Below are 26,165 nucleotides of genomic sequence, written 5' to 3'. Positions count from 1 at the left end.
GTATATTTTTATATTATCACCTCTCTCAATATTTGAATTCTTAGAGAACATTTAACAGCTTAAAGGAATAAGATTTTATGGAAAGTTTTTGGATCCTTTTATATTTTCTTATGTTTATTTTGATTATGGCTCCTATGTCAGTATTATTCTCTCAATTTTTTTAAGTATACTTAGGTGAAATGTTATATTGAAGTATTATGGATAGTGCTCTGAATTAGCAGGTTTTGGACCTAAAGATCTTCTAGCCTCCTGGAGAAAAAAACAGTCACGACTATGCAGTCATATCCATATATACATACATAAACTTTATGTGATTTTTTTTTTAGGAATAGGAGATGTTATTGAATGATAGTTTATATATTTTGTTTATGAAAAGAAAGAAGAATCAAAAAGGTTAGTCTAAGCATTTTTTCTTTAGATTCTTATGTGGTACTTTTTCAGAAGAAAAGTTTAAGACAAAAGTTGAGATATTTTTAAAGATGTTTTAACCAAAGAATGAAAAGTAGTTTCTAAAAGTTATACTTGAAAATATAAAGTAGAAAATTCTTTTAAAATATATTTAAAATCAGGGCTGGGGATATAGCTCAGTTGGTAGAGTGCTTTCCCAGCATGTATACAAGGCCATGGGTTCAATCCCCAGTACCACCACCACCAAAAAAATAAATAAACACACACTCACACACACACACACTTAAAATCATAAGAACCAAAGGATATACTATTTCTAGAGGAAAAAATAGGATAAAAATATGCAAAAACACTATAAGAGAAATGTTCATGCCTTATATGCATCAGTGCCCAGAGCATAGGGCAAAAGAACACTTTAGAAAAAGAACTTTCTATAAACTTAGTTAAAAACAGATGAAAATGAGGGTGAGAAGGTTATGAAAATTTTACTCACAGAAAACAAGTTGAATGAGTTCCTACGTAGACTGCAGGGAGACTTCTTTACAAAATGCTTTGTTCCAATGAGTTGTCCCTTAAAAACATGTTGTCCTACCTACTTCTTACTGATATTCTTTCTATGAACCTTAATTGAAAACCACTGCTAAATTTTTACTACCATGTTTTGCCAATAAGGTCATTCGGCAGGATGTATATTTAAGTATGAATGTTCTCTATCTTGTTGTTTAGAGCCAGTTTGAGTACTATGCTACAGATTCCTTAAAGTTAAAAACTCAGAAAAACTAATTTATTTTTAAAAATAAACCTGTTTTTAGTTATTTTGTTGTGTTTTGTTTGCAGTACTGGGGATTGAATGTAGGGGAACTCTACCACTGAGCTGTATCCCTTTTATTTTATCTATTTTTTATTGCTGAATAATAGTTGTACATAATAATGGGATTTGTTATTTCATATTTATACATGCACACAATACAAACAATATAATTTGACCAATATCACATTCCCCTTTTTATTTTTTGAGACAGGGTTTTCCTAAGTTGCTCAGGCCTTGAACTTGTGATCCTCCCAAGTCTCTGGTATTATAGGTGTGGGCTACTATTTCCAGTTTAGATCTGTTTTTCATTTGTATAAAAATCAAACTTTCAAGGTACTCACGTTTATAAACTGCACGTTGTTTAAATGTGAGGAGAATAACTTATAAACAATTTTTATTACTGACATATGATAGCAGCTTTCTTCTGATTTTAACCAATGATTTCTCTTTGGGCTAAAAGATGAAACATTTTTTTATGCTTCCTTAGACTCCTTCCTCAAGCATCCCAACCAAAGCCAGAGAGGGGGGCAGGGGAGAGAAATTTTCCTCCCAATTCAGCATATTTGTTTGCACTTGAATGATATCAGGCATTTTGATAGTTGTTAAGTATATAAGGTTATAAAGATACTGTCCTGTCCTCTATGAAATTCCAAAGTGGATAATTGATACTTTCTTTTAATAATAAAAGTAAAACTGATTTATTTATAGACCTTTATAAGCAACAGTCATTTTTTACCATATTATAACAAGAGGCTTGAATTATTTTTTTATTTCATTTTATTTTATTTTTTTGCTCTTGGTACCAGGGATTGAACCCAGGGGCACGTAACCACTGAATCACATCCCCACCCCTTTTTAAAAAATTTGAGACAGGGTTTCACTAAGTTGCTTAGGGCTTTAGCTTCCTGAACTGCTGGGATTATAGGCTCATGCCACTGCACCTGGCTTACTATTCTGTATAGAGTACAGAATTCTAGTCACCTAGATCTAATACCTTGACAAAACCTAAAATATTGGAATTTATTCACACAACCTCTAGTGCCATAGAGCATTTCTAACTTTTTTTTTAAAGCAAACTCTTTTTGAAAGTGCTCCCCCCCCCCCCCACCATGAGTTCTTGACAGAGAGAAACACATAAAGAGACATTTACTTTGTAACTCATTCATAGTGATTTACAGAGAGCCACTTGATGGCCAGTTGTGATGATATATCATGTGCCATTCCTGAAGGAACTTCTGGGATTACTGTTAGTTTCATCATTAACCCTAGGATATATCTGTTTCCAAAGTTGTTTTCTGTAAGATGGGAAAGTTTCTCAGTTCAGTCTTTGTTAAAAATATAGATTTCACACAAAGCAGAGAATGAATCTTCTTAGTTTTGTTTTCAGCAAATAGTCTCACCAGGTGTACCAAGGCAAATCATTGGACTTCTGCCCTTGCAAAGAGCTATAGATGATTCTTTACAAGCTTGATTTACAAGCTTGATGTAGAAATATTTGACTTAAATCTTATAAGGTAAAGATGAGAAAATATTAGGCTGTCAAGAATCCTAAAATAGCCTCCTGAAATTTTATACCACTTGAAAACCTAATAGGTCATCTTTTTTTAAAACCATTTCTAGATTATTATATATAAAAGCCATTGTACAAATGACTGATTCTATCAATTAAACTGCATTTACTCAAATGAATGTATAGTATACTATCTTTTGCTTCCACAGAATGAGGGATTATGTGAAGAGAATAGTTTTAGTCTTTGAATAATGCTAGTTCCTCTTTGTTATAACATTCTCTGAATGTGTGACCATTATTTCATATGATGAATTAAAATGTAAGTTTTTGTCACTGGTTTCTGTTGACATAACAAGGTTGATTTTACCAAAATGCTATTTGGGCTGGAGACAAATAAATTACAAGATGAACTAGTATTATATTATTATTTCTAAACACAACTAGCCATGAACTATCTGGATGTGCAATTTATTACTTTTTTTAAGGTTTAAAATACGTTTTTAAATGTTCTTAAATTGGGTTTAATCTAATATACTTTTAGAATATTGTTCCTTTTTTTTTCCTTTAAATATATGAAGCCCTAATGTCTCATCATATCCTTTCTGGACATATTTTAATTCTATATTTATAATGAATTATCAGGGCTCAGGATGTAGAGTACTTGCCTCACATGATTGAGACCCACCACCACAAAATAAATAAATAAATAAACAAATAAAAATGAATTATAGAGTACCTTCTGTAAAATTGCACCATCCTCCTTATGGCATATAGACCTTGGTTTAAACTGTAAATAAAATTTTAATAAACATGAATACTTCAGTATCATAAAAAGTCAGGCAAACTCAAATATAGGAAATGAATTATTTCACTTCCTCTTGGAAGGGTAATATTATAATAGTGGCCTGACCAAAAATATGTAAGTACTATGTGACCAATAAGCAGGTAGTGTACACAGTGTGGGTACAATAGAAAAAGAGATGATATATATTCTAGGTGATGGAGCAGGATGGCTGGATATTTCTTTCTGCTACTAAGAATGCACTGCAATTTAAAACTTATGAATAGATTATTTCTGGAATTTTCCATGTAAATATTTTGTACCACACTTGACCATAGGAATAACAGAAAGTTCAACATTAGACTATTATAATTCTCTAGCTCATTATGCATAAATAAGTTTTTTATTTTCCAAGTCAGTTTATTCTATCATTCTAGGTTTTGATACTTTGTCTCCTTCCTTCCTTCCTTCCTTCCTTCCTTCCCTCCCTCCCTCCCTCCCCCAGAGGCATTTTATTACTGAGCTACATACCCAGTCCTTTTAAAAATATTTTTAAGACAAGGTCTCTCTTAGTTGCTGAGGCTGGCCTGGAACTTACTATCTTCCTGTCTCTAATGTCTTCTTTTACTTTGACCTGAAATACAGTATCTTGTAACTTTCTTCATTAGTCCTAGTTTTATCCTCTGGTCCTCTGAAAAAAAGCTCCTTTTGGAAGTTCTTCAAATATTTTAAGAGTGTTACCATGCAATTTTAAAACCTCCTTCCAGCTCTCTCTACAACAAAAAAAGAAAAGTGTATTTTTAGTGTTTATACTGTACAGCACAAAATTATGTTTTTTTGTCTTAATAAAGATCAACAGATTTGGGTTTTGTGGAGATGTTTGTGTAATGTAATTTAGGCATAGGCTTCTTTTTATCTCTCAGTGTTTTTAATTTAGGTGAGAGGATTGGTGATGTGTGATATTTTATATCCTTTAATAGGATGGCAGATAGGTAGCAGAGCCAAAATAAACTGGAGCATACATCAGATTAGGAAATTTGATTTCCTAAACAATCAAGTTGTAAGATATTCTCTGGAAAATTAAAGAAAGTGACTCTTTTGCAACTCGACTTAAATGAATTACCACCAGATACTGTCTTCTGAGACAGTTCTAGCATTACATGGTTATCCCTTGGTATCAGTGGAGAATTAGTTACAGGAACCCACCAGGGATCCAAAATCTGTGGATGCTCAAGTCCCTTATATAAAATAGCATAGTATTTACATTTGATATACACATCCTCCAGTGCACTTTAAATCATCTCTAGATTACTTTCAATACACAATACAGTATAAATACTATGTAAAAAGTTATTATTCTGTATTGTTTAGGAAATAATGACAAAAAATAACCTGTATTGATCAGTACAAATAGAGTTTTTCCCCCCCCTTAGTAATTTTGATCCTTAGTTGATTTAATCCACAGATGTAGAACCCATAGACACAGAGGACTGACTATAAAGAATAAATGTAAAAGTCAAATGCTAGCAAATCAGCATACATGGAGACACACAAAGACACTCACATTTCTATCCTCCTTCTAGATAGTAATTTACTTTGTCTATACAATTTTGCATGGTTCTGATCACTTGATGCCATTGATGGACATAGAAGAAAGTGCTATTTAGTAATATTACTGAGAAAAAGCTAAAGAACAGTTGTGTGTTTTTTCTTTTGTTTAGTTTGTTTATTGTATTTATTTCACATCAAGCTCTTAAATGACCCCAAAATAACTGTAGGGTGAAATTGAATTTGATCATTTGGCTTTAGTTCAGGCTGTATTTTTTGAGACTGTTCAACAAACATATATAATGATAAAATATTCTAAATGGAAAAACATACAAAAACTTGAGAAAATACTGAGCCTTGTGAGGGTGTAGAAAACAACCCTAGTATAGAAAACAGCCCAGGTGAAATAATGCTTAGTCTTAGGAACTTGTGCAGAAAATCAGTTGCTCCTCCTCCTGTGCTCCCTAACACTTCTAGCCATTGTGTAAGAAATCATTTGTGGCTCTGTCCTCTTGCCTGTTTTGAGCTCAGTAAGGGATCATAGCATATATTGCGTTTTATTTGGGGTGGGGGGGAGGAATGTCCCTCTCTTATTTTCCCATTCCTGGAGTCACACATCTTTCTTCACAAGAGTGTCTTATCTAAGGGGAAATTCTATTGCAAAACCAGAGGGGTCTCTTTTATTTAGGCTAGACCTGAGAATTGAAGGAATTATAAAAATTACATAGCAAATCCGGGGGTGGGGAATAAAGATAGGATCAAGGTGTTCTTATGATTTGAATGTGAGGTGTCCCTCCAACAATTCCATGTTAATTCAGGAATGTTCAGAGGTAAAGTGATTGGATTGTGAGAGCTGTAACCTAATCACTCCATCCTACTTGGAATGACTGGGTGGTAACTGAAGACAGGTGGGGCATGACTAGGGGAGGTCAGTTATTGGAGGTATGCCCTGGAAGGGTGCACCTTTCCTGTGGCCCCTTTACTCTGTTCCCCTTGCTTTCTGACCCTGCCATGAGCGGAGCAGCTTTTGTCCTCTGGGCCCTTTCTCCATGACGTACTGCCCTACTTTGGTCCCAGAACAATGGAGTCAGTGGTCCTCTGAAACTGGAAGACTCCAATAAATTTTCCCCTTTCTAAGTTGTTCTTGTTGAATATTTTGGTTCCAGTGGGGGTGGGGGGGGGGGCGGGACTAACTATAACAGGTTTAGATGTAGAAAGTAATGTCATAGATAAATCAGAATAAGTAAATATAAAATTTGATGTGGCAGTTGGAGATTGCTAAAAGTTCTATGCTTTTAATTTAGTGAAAAAAATTATAACATGTACTTTCCAGAAGAAAGTTTGGTCAGAGGCCACCAGGAAAACACCTGTATATCAACTGTATTCGTCTGTTTTCTGTGGAGTGTGGGTAATTCGTATAGTTTATTTAGCTCATAGTTCTGAAGGTTTAAGAGCATGGCACCAGCCCCTGCCCAGCTCTGTTGAGGGTCTTACAATGTTTGATATCACAGAGATAGTGCATGTGAGAATGATCACATGGTGACAGAAGGCCAGAGAGATTCAGAGGTCAGGCCTGCTCTTTTAAAATAACCCATTCTCAAGGGCACTTATTCTAGGAAACCAGCATTAATCTTTTTCAAGAGTCACGTTCCCTTACTTTTATTAAATCCCACTTCTTAAAGAACCCACCACCTCTGAACATTGCTGCTCTAGGGACGAAGCTTCCAACACAGAAACCCTTGAGAGACAACCATAGCACTATCAGAGTTAAATTAATTATACTTGTTTTCTCAAGGGGACACAACCCAGTAGAGTTTTGAGAGTAATTTGGGGGAGTTAGGTGAGGCTTTTTATAGATCAGATCTAGGCATGTGTACTAGATGTTTCTACAGAAATGGGGCAGTAAGTAGTTAAGAAATATTTGTTCAGGAGGCAGAAGGAATGAAGCCAGGCTGGTGAAGTCAGTATTTAGAAAGCAAGTCACTTGAAGAAACAATTGTTGATTACTTTTATAGAAACATTGTGTTTCCTTATCCATGTCCTGTTGGACACAGTCATTTTATCAAGGTGCAGATTTGTACTCCTGCAGTATTTAACATAGTAGTAGCCCTAGATGAATTTTATTTTTTGTCCCAAACTTCATGCTTTAAAATACTGAGTAATGTGCATATGAGCCTTTAGTCAGGTTTCATAAAGATTGTTTTGTTGCAGCGTTGGTACATTTGTTTAGTAGGCAAAACACATGCCACAATTAACATGCATTTCATGAAATCAGTATATGTAAACATAAAATTTAAAATTAACAAAAAGTACATCTGAAACATAGAAGCAAATCTGTTTTCATTGTAGCTCATCATTACTGACACATGGTTATACTAGCAGCTGTTAGAAGTCAGTAGGTCATCAGCTAGGATATTGAGAACTATCAAGTATCTGTAGAACAGGAACTTAACTACCAATATAGCACTTATTTCCTTTGAAAAGAGTTTTTTCTTTGTAATGAGGAAGTAGATATTTACTCCTGATAAGGTTCTATTGTTGTCAATAAGGATTTATCTTTTTGGTATATAGGAGAAGAGAAAGTTCATCTGCATGGTTTTTGTAATTATCTTCCTTTAGAATAACTTTCACTTTTCCTTGGAAATTATTGAAAACCCTCTTTTGTTTTTGTTCTTTACTAATGTGGGATATCTGTTTCTGTAACTTTCTTCTCCTACTGTGATTACAAATTTCTGGGAATTCAAAAAACTTTTTAGGAATGTAAGATAAAATGCCACCCCCCTTTTTATTTAAATTAAAGCCCTTTTATTATAGAAAAGAGTTAGTGGGGAATGGGAAAATCTGTTTTCTTTGATTCTTTAAATACTAGTTCTCTTAATAAATACTTTCACTGGTATTAATGTAAAGGGAGATCCTATCTCCCTGGTGATTCACCGGGATAAATAATAAATAATTGTTGGCCAGTCTAATTGCTTTAAAATTTGAATTACATTTTTATTGTCATCATTATGTTTTTGAGGTTTTTCTAAAGTCAGGCACTATTGAGTGCTTTATTTATATTATCCCTGACCCTCAATAAGTATTATCTTTCTCTTTTAAAAAATGAGAAACATGAAACTCAGATCAAGGTTAAATGATTTATTCAAGCTTACATAGCTAGATAATAAAAGAGCCAGTATTCATTCAAAATGTCTTACCCTAAAGGTAATACTCTTAGTTAGAACTCACCAGTGGTTCCCAGGTCAGGTGCAGGTCATACCTCCCTAAGGGACATGGGGTAGGGGATTTCATGCAATTTCTATGGCCATGTGCACATACCCCCATCTTTTGATGAATGCTAAAGTTAGAAGAAGACAAAAAATAGACTGCTGTAATGAGTAGTGAGATAGAAGTTAAGAGAAGTAAATTCAGCACATTTTTATTCAATCAAATTACACTTATTTATGCTGACTGCATTTGTTGGTTAAGGAACTACTACATAATGGCCTAAAATAGGCTTGATTTCAGGGTCTGATGGATCCAAGAACTCATGTCATTGTTTCTCGAACCTGCCCACCTTCTTTGTTCCCCCTTCTCTCTGCTAGTTTATCCTCACTTCTGTTTCTTCCTCTTCCTGCTCAACCCCCCCACACCCCAGCTTCTTCGGTTCCTTGCTCAGAACTTCAGAGTCACTAGAAATGGCCAATATTTCGTTGAGTTGTTCATCTCTACAAGATTTGATAAAAGTGGTCAGGGATTTATTTGACATTTTAAGCATACTATCAGTCACATCTGGGCATAGGCATTTGAGTGAAGTAGTCTTCTACAAAACTTGTACTGCATCTTAGTCTTCACAGCACTACCAGTCTCTTTCTCTGAATATTGACGCATGTTGTACACTCTCTTTATTTCTTAATACATTCTCAGTATTGCATGCATCTTTAAAAGCCTCATTTTTGCATTATTTGGTCAAACATCTGAATCCCTAACTTTCTCAGAGTCATCCTATCTCAGGAACTTTTTGACTGGATTCTTTACCCATCCCTAACCTCTACCCCATCCCTAACCTCCTCCCCATCCCTAATCTCATCCCCATCTCTTTTTAATGCTCTTCTTTCTCTCATTTCACTGCTCTTCTTTCTCTCATTTCTTCTTTCCCTTTTCTTCTCTTTTCTACCCATCACTCTATTTCAGCAAATAAATATCCAGAAGTCATTCTCTTAATCTCTGAAGTTCGACATATCTAGGAGAGTTCTTATTCTCTCAGAGGAAATCTGCCCCTGGTGTAATAATAGTTTATACTGTTTACTGATTAGTTTTACTGTTGTGATTTTTCAGCTTCTGATAGTTCAAATGTGTACAATTAAAACATTGTAACCACTAGTCATAGCTATCTATTGAATCTGAGAAATAGGCCTAGTGCCACATGCTGAAATGATAACATTTCATATATAGTGGATTAAATAAAATGTATTACTGAAATTAATTTCTTCTGTTTCTTTATTATTAGCTAATCAAGTTTTTAAATTACATGCGCCTTGTGTTTTCCTACTGCAAAGCATTTTTAGATGTTAAAATTATAAAAGGAGATATGTAAAAATTCATTAATACAAAGGAAAAGAGAAATTATATATTAAAAATAAAATGCATAGCATTCTGGAGCAATTTTAGATAGGTACAGATATCCCTATAAATTTCAAGCCCAGAGACCTTTGTTATTACTGTACAGGATGGTGGAAGTTTGTAATAATTGGCTTGAAGTATCAAGAAAAGTTGCATTATGCCAGGCATGGTGGTACATGACTGTAATTCCAAAAGCTCACGAGGCTGAGGCAGAAGGATCACAAGTTCAAAGCCAGCCTTAGCAAAAGCAAGGTGATAAGCAACTCAGTGAGACCCTGTCTCTAAATAAAATACAAATAGGGTTGGGAGGCCAAATGTTTTCTCTGATAAGTGGATGCTTATCCATAGTGGGGAGACGGGGCATGGGAGGAATGGAGGAACTTTGGATAGGGCAAAGGGAGGGAGGAAAAGGGACAGGGGATGGGGATTGGAAAGATGGTGGAATGAGATGGACATGTATGATGGCATGAATGGTGTGACTCTACTTTGTGTACAACCAAAGAAATGAAAAATTGTGTTCCATTTGTGTACTATGAACTGAAATGCATTCTGCTGTGATGTATAACAAATTAGAACAAATACACTTAAAAAAAAAAATAAGGTTAGGGATGTGGCTCAGTGGTCAGTTGCCCCTAAGTTCAATCCCTGCCTGGTACCAGGGGGAAAGAAAAGAAAAGTTGCATTATGTTTATAATAAATTCAGTATTGGATGCATGGTAATATGAAATATATTTAAGAATGAAATTCTATCAAGAACAAAGATTAAAATGCTAAAATTAGCAGTTGTGTTGAAAACTTGGCTTTCTGGAGTGATTTAATTCTTAAGTATTCCAAGAGAGTTAATTTTTTTGGTATAAACTTTTTATTAAGGCAAACTGATTATTTTATAGTAGGGTTGTTGGAAAATTCATGGGAGAAAAACAAGTTTATCATAGAATAGAAATACCAAAATATTAAAATACTTTCTTAACTTTATATAGTTTTTCTATGAAGTGTAGTATTAAAATGATTATTTTAGAAAATTCATTTTAAACCAATTTGCAAATGTTGTCACTTCATTTTTTGAAACTTGTAGATAGTACTTGTAATCTCAGAGCTGTGAGGATATATGGATAGAGCATATTGTGATTTATAGGAACCATACTGTTGGGGGCTGGGGGATATAGCTCAGTTGGTAGAGTGCTTGACTCATGCACAAGGCCCTGGGTTCAATCCCCAGCACCACACACACACACACACACACACACACACACACACACACACAAGAACCATTCTGTTATCTTTGAAAAGAAAATTACTTTCCTACAGTCCTTGCTCTTATCAGGATGTTTTGCCCTTTCAATGCATCAAACTACTGAGGGTGTGAAGTTTCCTATTTGGGGCTCGTGGACCTCTCTTTATGACAATTCCTAAGGAATTGCAGGCTTATGTGAAAGTACATGAAACTCCTTTTTGAATGATGCAAGAACTGTCTTATCTTTATTGTAATTGTGTGCAATTTCATTTTATTTGGATATTTTTTCTTGATTTATAGAGAATGTCTGAAAGGTATAGTTATATTAGGTATAGTTATATAGGTATAGTTATATAGTTAAATTAGGGTTTTCTCAAGATGAATCAGTTATGGCTGGACATGGTGGCACATGCCTGTATTCTCCAGCTACTCAGGAGGCTGAGGCAGGAGCATAACAAGTTTGAGGCCAGCTAATAAAAGAAAAAAGCCGCAACAGTGCAATTAGTGGTGATCAGTTACGATGCAGTGCTCCAGCTCACTGTGTTTCCACCCCCCCACACCTATTTTTTCCCAAAAGTACAGTAAATATTTTATTCAGGGTTACAGGTAATTGTCTTTAGTGAAGTTTTATTAAAGACATTATCATAATCTTTTATTTAGCCCTCGTTTTTATACTATTATCAGTTCTCCTTGAAATTATATCATTTATTCATTTAACGATATGTATTCACTGCCTACAGTATGCAAGCACAGTATAACAGCACTACTATGAATCTTGAATCAATAGGAGACAAAGTGGTGGAATTAGATCTAGCACACCAGGAATGGCTCCAGACCCACAGAATTATTCACGTAGACTGCAGAGCACAGCTGTTGCTGATCAAAGTTTATCACCTATGTGAACATTATCAGGTTTATTGAGGAAAAATGGTTGAGAGCCATTTTAGGAGGTAACGGAACTAATTCTTAAAGCGTTTAGGGTGTTACTTTTGGCTGCATGTGTCTGTATGATATGTCTGTGTAAATAAAGGAATTAGATCAGAGAAGTGATAGTTCTTAACCTTGTTTGGATCATGGACCACTTTTAAGTAGCTAACAAAAGCATCTTTAGACCCACTCCCTGGAGAGGAAATACTTTGCACTTTTAAACATAAACTTGCCTATAGTTATATAGTTTTTACAGACTTGTTAAATTCCATGAAGTTGCCAAAGTTTAAAAGCCTTTGACTTAACACTTTGGTTATACATATGGTCTTAGAACAGGCTCAGCAAGATAAACTAGTTGATATCTTTATTTTCTACAGGATTAAGACCCAGAGTAGCCAAATCATTTGCCTAAAATTTTCACTATGTAGTGGCAAAACTAGGACTGGAATCTGTGCCCTTGACAGTATTTTAGATTGGAATGCTATGGAGTAACTTCATGAAGTCATAGATAAGTGTGGCCATACATTTTGGCAAGTGTAAGTGAATTGTAGATTGGATAACTATCAACATGAGCAAAGCAATTCAGGAAAATACAAGTAGTGTTTGGGGAACAGTGAGTGATGTAGAGTTTATGAGAAAGTGAAGGAGAATGGGGGAACTGTATAATAAATTTTAAAAATTAAGTTTGGTCTTTATTTCTAAAGGATTTTGGATGTCAGACAGTAGAGTTGAACATTATTTTGTAAGGCATAGAAACAGTCATATATTCGTTTAAGGGAGGAGGGAAAGAAGGAGAAATACTGGGAAATGATTTTAGACAAATTATATTGTTATATTGTGTGCATGTATGAATATGTAACTATGAATTCCACTATTGTATATAAATATAATGCATCAAAAATATGGAAAAAGATACACGTACTCTGTTTTTTGAGCAAATAAGTAAACTAAATAAAGCAGGAATGAATGAGGTTGCTCTGAATTAAGAACTGGAGACATTAGGTATTAGTTAAAAGACTATTGTAGGTGAATAGAGCCAGAGAAGAGTACATAAATAAATGGTGGCAATAAGAATGGAAGTAAGTTCAAGTAGAAGGCATTAGATGGATCCAGATTATATTTTGATATGTCAGTTTAATGTGTGACTCATGTTACAGAGCTACAAATTAATGAAAATTGACAATATAATTGTAAATATTTACATTAATATTTAGATTACTACTTTGTCCAGTAGTATTTCTGAACATAATCATAGGCTCCATCACTATTGAGTCAGCTTGTACTTTGTGTGATATGTTACCATAGATTGGAACTTAATATATTGAGAAATGCTCAATAAACTTAGAATAACTCATTTAAATAGTTTAGTTTTGTTAAGTAGTTTTATTTAACTATTAATTATTAAATCTTACACAGCCATTTTTAAGACTGACATTGAGGATTCAGTTTAGGAAGAGTTTGAGACATAATAAAGAAAATGTTCTTTAAGAGAAGGTAGTTTTGAAAAAATGTATCCAAAAAATTATAAAATAAAAGATGAAATGCAGCTGAACATTTACTTAATAATAAATTTATTTAACCATTCTCTTACAGAGTTAACACTATGGCCCATTGTACTGTCTTGATTACTTTTGATTTTAATTTACTTCTTTTTACTTTGATCTACTTTGCGTATTTATTCATTTGAAAAGGAGATAGTTGAAGATGTTTATTCTGATTTCAGAAAAATATGGAGAAAGGATTTATTTATAAGTTGAAGTGAAAAAGGCATATTTGTGTTTTTTTGAAAAATTCTTTTATGATATTTTGTGTTGGGAAATTGTTTCAATTCTAAGTGCAAAAATCTGGAGAATTTTTTATGTGAAGTAGCAAAAAGAAGAAATAGAAGGAAGAGATGTTCAATTTCAGATAATTTAAAGTTATCTTAATGTATTATATTTGCCTATGCATAGAGGGCACAAAGTCATTTATCAAAATTTAAAATTTTTTTAAAATATATTTAACTCTACCCTATAGCATCAATTTATCTTTTTTTTTTTTTTATTTTCAATATCTAGCAAGTTAGGTACCAGCATTTCTATCCAAAACACATATAAGACAATCTTATATTAACAATAATGAAATTTCATTTATCCCTTGTCTTTTGTATTTGCTGATATGTTTGTCTGCATAATTACTACTACTTAGAGGGTAGAAATTAGATTTATGTAATTTAGAACTTCCTTGTTCCTCTTACTTTTTTAGGAAAGTGCTTAGATTACCCTGTGAGATACCTCACTTCATAGTACAGCCTAGCTATCATACTGAGACACTGATGATACCAATTGGTTTTTCCAGAAATAGGTTTTATTTTTTATTATAGAATTTACCTGTAAGAAATATTTGTTACTATTTCTAAACATATCTGGAATATTCTTTGAACCAGAGAGAGGAAATACCATTTTCTCTGTTCTACACACACACACACACACACACACACACACACACACACCACAGAACAAGTGAGAAATGAAAAACTGAAAAATGTGCACAGTAGTTCAGATTAGGGGAATGGCCCTCATGAAAGTTAGTTATGGTTGGGATTTCCAGCTATGAAACTGTGGCAGTACTATCGTATTTATTAGTAGTCAACTTCTCTTTTGTTTTTGTTTTTTTCCATAGGTAACCAGGTCCGTTTTTCAGAATTGAGACTTTTTCAGATTTTAAAAAAGATGATTTGACAGTCTTTTATTAAAGTTAATCATATACTTATGATACAGCCCAGCAGTCATCACTGCTAGATACCCAAGAGAAATGAAGTCATATGTTCAAAATTCTGTCTGTGGATGTTTCTGGTGGTGTCTTTATTTATAATTATCAGAAGCTGGAAACAACCCAAATGCCTGTCAACTGAATGGATATGCAGGTTGAGGTGCATCCACATTATGTCTAACAAAAGCATTTATACTAGCCTGATGCAAATGTTTATACATTCAGTAATTTTATTTAGATGTCATTCTATGAGTTAAAACTATAGAAACAGAAATCAGATCAGTGGTTGCCATGAAATGGGATTTCTGAAGAGCCTGCAGAAACTTTTTGGAGTAATAAAAATGTCCTGTATCTCGAGGATAATGGCCATACAACTGTATAAGTTTGTCAGAATTCACAAAATCCTATCTAAAAAGGGTAAATATTGCTATGTAAATTATACCTCAATAAATTTAAAAAATAAGTGAAAAAGAAAGGATACATCTACCATCTATTATAAAACAATCCTAGTGGGGTCTGATGTTGTACCCTAAAACATTAATATTTTTGTAGTGAAAAGTGTGATAGTGGTGTACACTAAATGCGTGAATTTTTGCTGCCAAATTAATTTTTAGAGCTTTTTGGACTTCAGATTTGCCAATAAGGAAGCATGGATTGGCAGATATAGAAAAAAGACCACTGGTGTAAAGGAAATACAAAACGATTGCCAAATTATTTTGGATCAAATATGCAATTTACCTTTCTAAACCCTTTTGGGGCAGGGGTCACAAGCATCATGATGGTTAAAAAAAAATTAATATCTCACTTCCCCAAACCACCATGTCCTATTGACATAGGTATTAGCCAGCATTCTGAGCTCCCAGACTCTGTATGTGGCATTGTAACCTGCCATGTTTAGAAATGGAATTCCTTCCCTTTTTTCTTCCATTTTTCTCATCTTTTTTTAAAGAGTATTGAAAGATACTTTTCTCTGCAGTGTGGACTAACAGGCCAGTTTCTTTAAAAGTACAGGCATACTTTGCAGAATGTCTGACTGGCTACCAGCTTCCTAAAGGGAATAATTCCCTTGGCTTTTAATATCCAGTTTAACAAATGTACATGTCTCACAGTAAAATCTTTAAAATTTTTTTTGGCCAGTGTGTATTTATGTTTATATTTGTATCCTCATTTTTAATATAGTTGTTCTTTAGGAGTTGAAGGATTGGCTTCATTGGTGATGATGTAGTTGTTTGGTAGTCAGTAGGAAAACAACAACAACAAATAAACTTTCAGTTTAAGCAGTGACAATTTTAAGAATCTAAGTGACAGTTTTAAAAACAGAAGATATGGAATGTATTGGGGTAAAGATGGTATCTTAAAATAGTCACTAAAGTATTCTAAAGTTGGGCTGTACATATAGCTCAGTGCATGCCTAATAGAAGTGAAGCCCTGGGTTTGATCCTCAGCATCACAAAAAAAAAAAAAAAGAAGAAGAAGAAGAAGGGAAAAAAATCAAAAGTTAAGTGGTCCAATAAAAGTTTTCAACTGTTTTGTCTAATGCCCTCTCTGTACTGTTCAGTATTATGGGCACTGGCTATCTGTGCCTATTGAATATCTGAAATGTTATCAGTGTGACTGAAGAACAAAATTTTAATTTTTTATAATTTTAATTTATTTAAATTAAGTAGCATGTGGAGGTATGCATACTATATTGGTCAACCATATGTTGGTATTAAGCACAGTTGATGTTTAATGCTAACTAATGTTAAAATTTGTCAAAACTATAGGAGACTATAGAAGAAAAGGCCCTCCAACCAATGTTCCAAGGCCCCGAATTTTATAAGGGGTGTGAAATGTTTAGTTTGATCTTGATTCTAGACTTAACTGGGGATTGGCTTTGACGCTAATTTGAGATACCTAATAAGTTCAGGGAAAAAAAGGTCAGAATTCTTTTTTAGTGCCTTATTGCTTTGAAGCCAATATCAGAATAAGTGGGAAAATTTGATAGAATTCAAAAGTAGGAGAAAGACATTGAGAGCTCTAGTAGCTTTGTAGTTTTTTACCCTGTTGTTCGGAAAATATTTATGAAAGATTCCATAGTGAAAATAATAATTCATATATTCATTCATGGTAGAATATCTGTCTGGAAATTGCTTTTGGTGGAAGACTTAACTTTAACATGTTAATATTAGATTATTTCCTGGTTCTTTAGCTAAATTCTTTCCACAACCACATAGGTGGTTCTGAATTTTCAAATCTGTTAGTGAAAATGCAATGCAGTATGTCACCTAAATTAATATTTTATTCCCCAAATGGGCTATTGGTTTAGCTCCATGAATCAATTACTTTATTTGTTCGTACCTTGAAAAAAAATATCTGTATCAGAATTATCAATTTATAATACTGCTTAGCACTTAGCAACACAAGAGTCCCAACATTAACTTGGTAATTGAGATTCTTGACTGAAGTCTTTACATAGCTCTTCCCTCGAGATACCTAATAAGTCCAGGAATTAAAACATGCTATGGGAAATGCAAAATATATTGACCATTTGACTAGAGCCAGAATGAATTTTCTTCATTCTTTTCCCTTGGCCCAGTGGCCCATGTTTGCAAGCTCATCTGAAAGTTCAACTGCTTTTAGTTTTGATGGAAATTTTTGACTTATTATTTTAATATATTTAAGCTTTTTAAAGTTGGTGATTGTCTTTGTTTCATAAAATTATCTTCTAGCCATTATTATTTTGTATATCACATCTTCCAAAGCCCAGATTTAGTGAGTCTATGCTACTATATAAGCCAAGTTCATGGTCTGACAGATTATTGGATAACATTCACTTATTAATTTTATTCACTTATTCTCTTATTAACCCCCACATTAGTAGATAATCTAATCTTAGTCCATTTAACTGCCATAGCACTGTTTCATTAAATGTAAATGAATGTTGTAGATGATCCCTTAGAGCTTTCCTGAATTGAGGGTGAGGTGATATGGGTAAAGGTGACTTTCAAGTTGCATTCCCTGTGTTTTATACAAAGCAAGATGTATTGTGTGGGATTTGAAAGTAGAGAAAAGCAAAAAAAAATCAGAATTTTTTTTTAGTCCCTTATTGCTTTAAGAGTTTGAGTCCATGTTTATAATCTTTCCATGCTTTTCCATCCCAACAAAATCAGATGACTCATTTTTACAAAACTAAGCTTACTTTGATCCTGTCTGTTGCTAAAGAAACAGATAAAAATTCCTTATGATATTAAAACTAAATAAAAAATCATTTTTATTCAGAAGGTAATTTTGCCTTTACACTAAGTGAAAGATTGTTTCCGACTCTCAGAGAAATGTGAAAGGGTTTTTATTTTTAAACTTCATTCTGATAACAGAGTTTTAAAAAATATTAATTTTTCTATCTGTATAGGGGTGTTTATCTTTACATGTATTATTAGTTATTTGACTAATAATGACAATTCAGACTTCAGAAAGTAAACTTTTTCGCTTATTTTTCTTAATCCCACTTTATTCTAATAAAAAATGTTAAGCCATCTATTATCTCCATTATGGCTGCTATTATCTTAAGTATAATTGCCTAGTTTCCTTTCTAGCTGATCTATTGCTAGTCTTTATCTGGATGTTATTAAAGAATGTAAATGCTCCATAGAGCATCATAGTCTCAGCCAGAATATTTTCAGTTTCTCAGCTAAAATGAAATAGATCTGGAGGTTTGACTGTTAAGTAAGTAGCTCAAATTTGTTGTCAGAGTGTATGAGGGGCTCTGAATTCATTATGTCAGTTGTTCCTAAGAGGTAGCATTTGAAAAATAGCTTCAGTTGTTTGTGGATTGTGGTCCTTGGGCACCAGATAGTGGATGCTGGGATGTACTGCAGAAAAGCTGATTAAAGTATTAGGCTCTCCAACAGTAAGAATAGAAAGTCATTTGTAATATTATGTTAGATGCCTTGATATATTTCTTTTCCAAAGTTGGTCTTATCAGCTTCTCCAGGAAGGAATAACATTTTTGTAGAAATGTACCTTTTAGTGAAAACATCAATAAGCTATGCATGATGAGACACTTACATAGATAGACTGATTTGAACCTTGAGGACCCCAAGTACTCTGCAGTTTTATTACCTGGCTTATTGGAGTCATATTTCACTATGACTTAATTTTCACTAGTAACTACTTCCAGTTCACAATGTTAATGTGTTTTACTCTATTTGGAGATGTTTATATTTCCTCCAAAATAAAAATTGTATCAGAATTTAGTTCTCTTTTTCTGGCTACTTTCCTCCCCTACAAAAGTTTACTGACGTTTAAAAATATTTATGTAATCATGAAACTTGCAGCTCTTTAAATAGGTTTTGTACTTTCCTTGTTAAAATATCTCAGTATTTATTCATTGCTTTCAAAATAAAGTTAAGACTTCTTAATTTATGGAGCCATACGTGATCTTTTCATTTATTCTCTGCCTCTTTCTCAGCCATTCCCCAGCAAGTGTCCTTTGTTCAGGTTTATAGAGCTACCATTTCCTTTCTCATTTCATTTACTGTGGTTGCTTCCGTCTCCTCCACCCTTGTTCACTTGAGAATCACCTGTTCTTCCTTCACACTACTCAACAATCCCGTATTCCAGAAAGGTTTTCTTAAACTACAGTTACCCTGTCTCTTACTAATTTCATTTAAACTAGCCAGTAAATGCTTAGCATTTTATAAGATCTTTTCATATTCTTTTGTAATCATTTGTTTACTTGTCCATCTTCTTTAAAAATTATAGAGTATTCCTTGAGGTCAGAGATACTATTGTCTTTTGTTTTCTTGAACCTGGCATGTAGGCCTTTCAAATGAATGAATGACTTTTACAGATATATACCATATTTGGTTTACTTATATATTTATTCTTCAGCCATTTGAGGGTATGGGTTATGCCATTTTCCTCCAAGAAGCTTTTAAAATTTACTTCTAACGTCTATATTCTTACCTAAAATGTTCAACTTCCACATTGCTACCTTAAATATTTAATAAAAATAGGTTTTTAGCTTTGAGTCTTACTGGCTAGAAGATATAATAATATAACTTTTACACTATAATTGGAAATTGAAAGAACCAAATCTATGATTATGAAATTGTGCATTCTAGTTTATGGATGTATACTGTTGAATCTATGATTTTATTGATATACAAAATCTCTATAAGGAAAAAAGAGGTATTTTATAACTTCTCCTTATTTGAAACTCCTGATTATAGTTTACAGATTTTAACCTAATTATGAGGCAAAAGAAGTTAAAGCTAAAGCATTTTTGCTATTAGTGGGTTATAATGTCCCCCGCCCCTCGTGTGTGTGTTTTACTGGAAATGGAACCCAGGGCCTTGTATATCTTAGGCAAGCACTCTACCTCTGAGCTGCATTTCCATCCTGGGCCATAGAATTTAAACATGTACTTTGTGGTCCTGAGGTATCTTTATAGCATTTGCATCAATGTAATGCATTCTATAGCAAAACATAAACAAAATGTGAAAAAGTTCATATTTACATGTTAAGATTTTTTAAAAGAATTTAAGCTTATTTCATATTAGAATTGTAACTTTTCATTTAATCTAAAAATTTTTTCTTATGTGTACTTAATATCTTCACATAATGATTTGTTAAGACACTTTGTATAATTATTTTTTTAATGATACAGCAAACTGAGTCAGTGTATTATAGCTGAATCATAGTCCTGGCTGTTCTTCTTATTTATTGACTGAATAAACACTGTGTTATTAAAACTCCTTGTCCTTCAAATGAGCTTGCAAAAAAAAAAAAAAAAAAACATATATATATATATATATATCTTGTTAGGTCTTGAATACCCTAAGAAATTTATTATGGAAGGTTTTTAATAATATTTCTACTTTCAGTTTTTGATATATTTTTAAATCTATTGTGAAAATATAGGAGGGGAAATTGTCCACATCAAATAACTGGATATCTGCTTATCCGCAGAGATGCCAACCTCCTTTTAAAAAATACATTCAATTATTTGTTAAAATTTGGTATTGAAGTTGTATAAAGGTTAAAGCGTGTTAGAATGTTATTGCCATTTAAGAATGTATTCCCTGTTTTGGTTTTGGAGCGCTGCTTCCAAGAGGTTCATAGCATTTGGTACGTAGTTCACGTATTTCTAGTCTACAGACCTTCCCTATCGAGGCAGAGCCTTCCTGGTTCTGATATTTGCATTCTACAGCTATAAAGCTCAGTAATGGTAATTAATTAAAAAGAAACTTTCCATGTCATTACAAATAAAACTGAGGTTTTTTTTGAAGATTGGTAATTTGTACCTTTAAAAAGCCACACTATTTTGCTTTTGTCTCAGAATGTATTATGCTTCACAAGTATCCTGTGACAGCCTGAATAGAAAAGGGGAGAGGGGACATTGTCTTCAGCTGGCATGCTGTTATCAGAGGGAATGTGTTTCTGGACACGAGATTTAGCATTCATTGGTTGTCTGAAGAAAGCTATTTCATCTGAGGATTGGACAAGGAGCTGCGTCAATTTGCTGCCCGTCTCCAAGGCACTGGTGATGCTGCCTTCACAAGCTGGCTAGCGTCACGGCTCCATCACCCAGCGGGGTGTGGACTCTCTTTTTCTGTTCTTCTCTATTTAATTCTCTATTTGCTGCCTACTGCATTTCTTAATCTGTCTTCTGCCAAATGCTAACAGCATGATATTTTGCAATCATCTAGGTGAATACAAGAAAGACGAACTCCTAGAAGCTGCTAGGTAAGTGATTCCATTCATTTTAAGTGAGTATAATGCATCTAAGAGAGAAAAAGGGGGAGGGCAGGTGGAGGTCTATAAAAATTGTAGCATGTTATTGTCTTGCTTGGATTTTATGCAATAATGCAATTTAGATCTTATAATAAATCTTTGAATACTTTATTTTACATGATTAATGTGTATAATGATGAAAATTTTCACTTTGGTGATGATTATCAGGTTAATTTTATTTGAAATGTTTCTTAAGCTACCTGCAAACCTTAGTTGCCTGGCCTTTCAAATGATATTCTTGGATTGTATAAATGCCTATATCTTCATTTTCATTTGAAGATCTTTTTCTATCAAACCTCAGATGAGGAACATAAATGTCAAAATTTTTATTGTTTTATCTTGGTTGGTTGTAGTTTAGTTGATTTGCTCTTTACAACATTTTCTATGTATTTTTTTAAAACTCTAGTGTTTTAGATTATTTATTAGAATAAAGTTCGCTTGTAATTAAGATGATGACTTTGTATAGATATATAACACAAAAATGTTGACAGCTGCATTTTCCAAGATGTATCACTAAATGATTAACAGCAATTAATTGGGAAAATACTAATTTGAATATTGAAAAGAGATTCATTGGAATCCATACAAAAGGAATTAAAGCAAACCATTATTTTCCACTCTCTTATGAAAAAATATCCGTAAATATTCATAAGAAACTCCTACAATTTTATAGAAATTGACTTGCTACCTTTTTATAGGAGTGGTAATGAAGAAAAACTAATGGCTTTACTGACTCCTCTAAATGTGAATTGCCATGCAAGTGATGGGCGTAAGGTAAGTTATTTCAAATATAATCCCCTTTAGTAATTTCTTCTTGCTTGACAAATTATTTTGAAGTAGGGATGTGTATATATGTATCTCTACCTACATAAATATACATACATATATATGGCTGTATTTTTCTGACATCTTTTCACTGTAAAATGAAATACTCTTCTGTTATTGGTACTTGTGACATATTTATAAAGCTGATAAAGCATGGATCTTAAGTAAACCTTTTCTCTTAAAAATAAGACACTGAAAGTTGTCTGTCGCATGGAACTGTAGCTTTGTCAGTGATTAAAATGAACTATATATTGTTTTCTGTATATGATGATGAAAATAGGAAATATTTATGCCCTATTTACCCATCTTTATTAGGACATTTGTATTTTTTTATTTCTTACTTGGGAGATTTGTTTGCTAGATATCAACACTTTTTCCATTAAAGCTGAGAAAATGTTAATTTTTTTTTTAGATTTGTGTAATAGCTCTCCTTTTTAATTATTATTTTTGATTGACCAAGTCTTAATTATGGCATACTGAAAGAAAATAGATTAAAAGAGAGGGCAGTGTTCTGCATTAATATGCAGTTGTCAAAAGTGTAAGGTAATATATAAAATGTACAGGTGGCAGCAGTTTCATCTATTTCGTATTCTTGCAGAATATAGTCTGAAATGCAAACCTTTATAGACTATGATAACTGACTACAAAGTTTTGCAATGATTTACCTAATAGGCTGAAAAATAAAGCACTGTGTAGTGCTATAAACTAGCAAAGATTTACTTAGTATAGTAACTTTGAGGAGGAGTTTTAAAATGGTAACTCTTCATTTTTCCTTCAGTTTTGAAGTTACTTTGGGAATTATAACACTCCTGTGTGTGCTTTGAACTCCAAATTTTATTTGGATCCTCTCAGTTGATAAAGTGACTTCTGTCACTGTGCAGAAAAGAGGCTTCTTATCTGGGTAAGTGCCACTATGGCGCTTATGCACAGATATTTAGAGCCCAGCCTACCTCAGTTTTCCATAGCCATTTTAATACTACAGAGTTTATGTGACATTACTCTAGCAGGAGTCTATTCCTATCCCTGCGTCATTCTTACCTTATGTACCATGACAGCCCATATCTGATACAAGAAATCATAATTATTAAGGAGCATGATCACAGATTTTCTCTTTACTCCCTCACAAGTGTATAGAATTCCATTACTTTTCCTTTTCTTCTACCCAAAGGAGGATACATTGGCTTCCTTTTAGCTAGAATCAGTGTATTTCTCATCCACATTCTATGGCTTCTTTCACATAGACTTCCTTAAATTATTGTTGTTTATACATGTCTTCTTTTTCTACCAATCAGTCAGTTGTCTTTGTATTTTGCGCAGGACCAAGCCTGGCACTTTGCAGGTAGCAGCAGCTTAGGCTATGACTCTGATATTCCCTGATGAACATAATTTTGTCATCTGAGTGAGAAAATCATCTGCACTCTGTCATTTAGAAAATGAAATCAGAAGTATGTGAATGGGAGATTTTAGATTGATCAGTTTTTTCAAATAGAATTAGAACAAGAAAATTAGACTTAAGCATTTGTTATGGGTCAGTGATATGCATATAGAGAGAATCATTCACAATTGTCATTGGTATGCAAACTGCAAGTGAAAATTCATAATTTAAATGGAATATTATTCATATTTAGATTTTATCCTCATTTATGGCACAAAGTAATTCTTATTATGTACCCACAGTTGCGGTAAAGCCACAAAGCAGTAAATATTTTCAGTGCTGGTGGAGACTGGGACAAGATCCCTTAGCTATGACAGTGTTTTTTTCTTTTTTTTTTTTTTACCAATAGTATTAAGAAAATGTGTAAGCAAATATAGCTGCTAAATCATAAGTCTCTTTCTCAGATATTTATATTTTTCAGGTCATTTGCATGTGTTTATCATTAGAAAGTCAGATTACATATTAATGAGAGGATAAAGCTACTCTTTTGTACATAGTAAGTTACTCAAATACATAAAGTTTTATTTCTTGACTTTCATTTTAGGAATTATTTCTTGAAGAATCAATTACATGTTGCAGAGTCACATCCTTTTTTAGAGGTTTTTTCACAGGACTATGTTAATGTAAGACTAAGTCCTGTTTCTCCAAGATTTTACTATAGTTCTTGGTTTGTAGATTTTAAAAGTCCAGGAAAGCCGAACATGTGTCACCCAGCTGTAATCCTTGCTTTGGGGAGGCTGAGGCAGGAAAATCATAAGTTTGAGGCTAGCCCAGGCAACTTAGCAAGACCCTGTCTCAAAATAAAAAGGGCTGGGGATGTAGCTTAGTGGTAGAGTAACAGTGGGTTCAGTTCTCAGTAGAGCAAAAAGTAATAGTAAAAATAAATATACAGAAAATGTTAATTATGTAATGTTTTGGGATGAGAAATGTTTCTTATACAGTCCTTGTAGATGAGAATTTGCCTCAAGATATATAAGTGTTTGAGACTAGTGTATTTTTTTTAAACATGATAGGTGGGATTATACAACATTTATACAAGTGTAAATTTTAAGTATTGTCTTAATTTTGCACTGTGATTTGGTAGTTAGGTAATTTGTGATTATCTAATTAGGTAATATGAGTGGTTAATATTTTTATTTCCCACAGATATTTATTTTTCTACCTACAGAATTCTGAAAATAGTGAAGTAGCCATAATATTTTACATACTTTATATTGTTACATTGTTTTTGTATTTTTCTCCAAAGACAATTGCAACAAATTTAGTTTTAAATATCTTAATTGATTTATTTATGATTGTAGAATTGGGCAACACCTCATTTTATGAAAGAATATACTGGTGAGCTGAGCGAAGAGGTTGGCTTTATAAGACAAAAGAGCCAAGGAAAGCAGAAACAGAACAAAAAGTGGATGGGTATTTCAAAGTTATTTTTCTGTAAAGGTTGAATTAGAAGGGACTTCCTTTTCATGTTAGCCAGAACTGACCTGTTTGGGGATCTGGCTGTTTTTCTAACTCCCCCTAACCCCAGAGTCTTAGGAGGTCAAATAAACAACTTGTTTTTAGCTTGTCAGTATTGAACTCCAGCATGAGTAACTCCATTTTGGTTTGGTCTGTTGGGTCTACTGCAGGGAGCTGAATTTAAACCAATCCCTCATTTTTTTTTTTTTTTTCCTGGTGCTGGGGATTAGAACCCAGGGCCTTGTGCATGCAAGGCAAGCACTTACCAATTGAGCTGTATCCACAGTTCATAAATTTTATTTAACATTTTACATGTGAATCAAAATTGGAGGTTGACTGTTCTAGAAATTTTATTGATTTTTTTTTTACCCTAAAATCCAGAGGCAGAAAAATTGTAATATTTTATTCTAAGATCCTACTTTCATGCAACTACTCCCTTTTAGTGATGGCTACATTAGAAATGTAGTGGAATAGATATAATTTACTCTCTTCTGACTTCTGCCCATTATGAGTATCCATTGCATTCCATAATTCTTGATTGCAGTGAAGCACAACGAGAGCCTTAAAACAGATTGTTTCCTTTCTAGAATACCTTATTCCTGTATTTCTAAACTTATGTTTCTAGACCTTTAATCTCCCTTTGTGGGATTTTGCATCAATACCAGATGTTTTATTAGCAATTATCCAAGTGTTCTGGACTTGTGTGATATCTGAGCTTAAGGTGGCAATATTCTCTTTGTTTTTCAGCATTAATTTTCACAAGTATACTTTTCTTTCTATAATAAATAAAAATAAATATTTAAATTTATCTCAGATTTATTCTAATAATCAACCCTCTTGAGAGTTCTTTTTGTTCCTTCTTTGCATTATTCCCCTTTCTTGGCTTTCTTTATCAAAAACTGTCCAAAAACAAAAGTACTAAATTTAATCTTTCCTTATCATAACAAGGAAATAGCTAATTAGGGATTAGTCTGCATATTCTTAAATGGGAATATTATATATCTGTGCATTATCTATTATGACTGCTATTGCTTTATGTGTCACCAAATATTAAAAATAACTAAATAATTGGTGCTTTTAAAAATAAACTATTCAATA

At 33.2% G+C, this 26,165-nt stretch overlaps 1 protein-coding gene across 2 annotated transcripts in view; it reads left to right on the top strand.

The window, feature by feature from the left end:
* Tnks (tankyrase) overlaps positions 1–26,165 on the top strand; it is a 207,707-nt gene that overhangs the window by 82,191 nt on the left and 99,351 nt on the right. For both annotated transcript variants that reach the window (XM_027922696.3, XM_027922695.3), the window contains exons 4-5: positions 21,265–21,301; positions 22,048–22,123. In XM_027922696.3, coding sequence (XP_027778497.1) covers positions 21,265–21,301; positions 22,048–22,123 — 113 coding nt within the window. The remainder of the gene's footprint in view (positions 1–21,264; positions 21,302–22,047; positions 22,124–26,165) is intronic.

Source organism: Marmota flaviventris, chromosome 3, assembly GCF_047511675.1.
Source record: "Marmota flaviventris isolate mMarFla1 chromosome 3, mMarFla1.hap1, whole genome shotgun sequence".
In the NCBI taxonomy this organism is placed as follows: Eukaryota; Metazoa; Chordata; class Mammalia; order Rodentia; family Sciuridae; genus Marmota; species Marmota flaviventris.
Note: the sequence above shows the minus strand (reverse complement) of the source record. Positions and strands in the feature narration are given on the sequence as shown.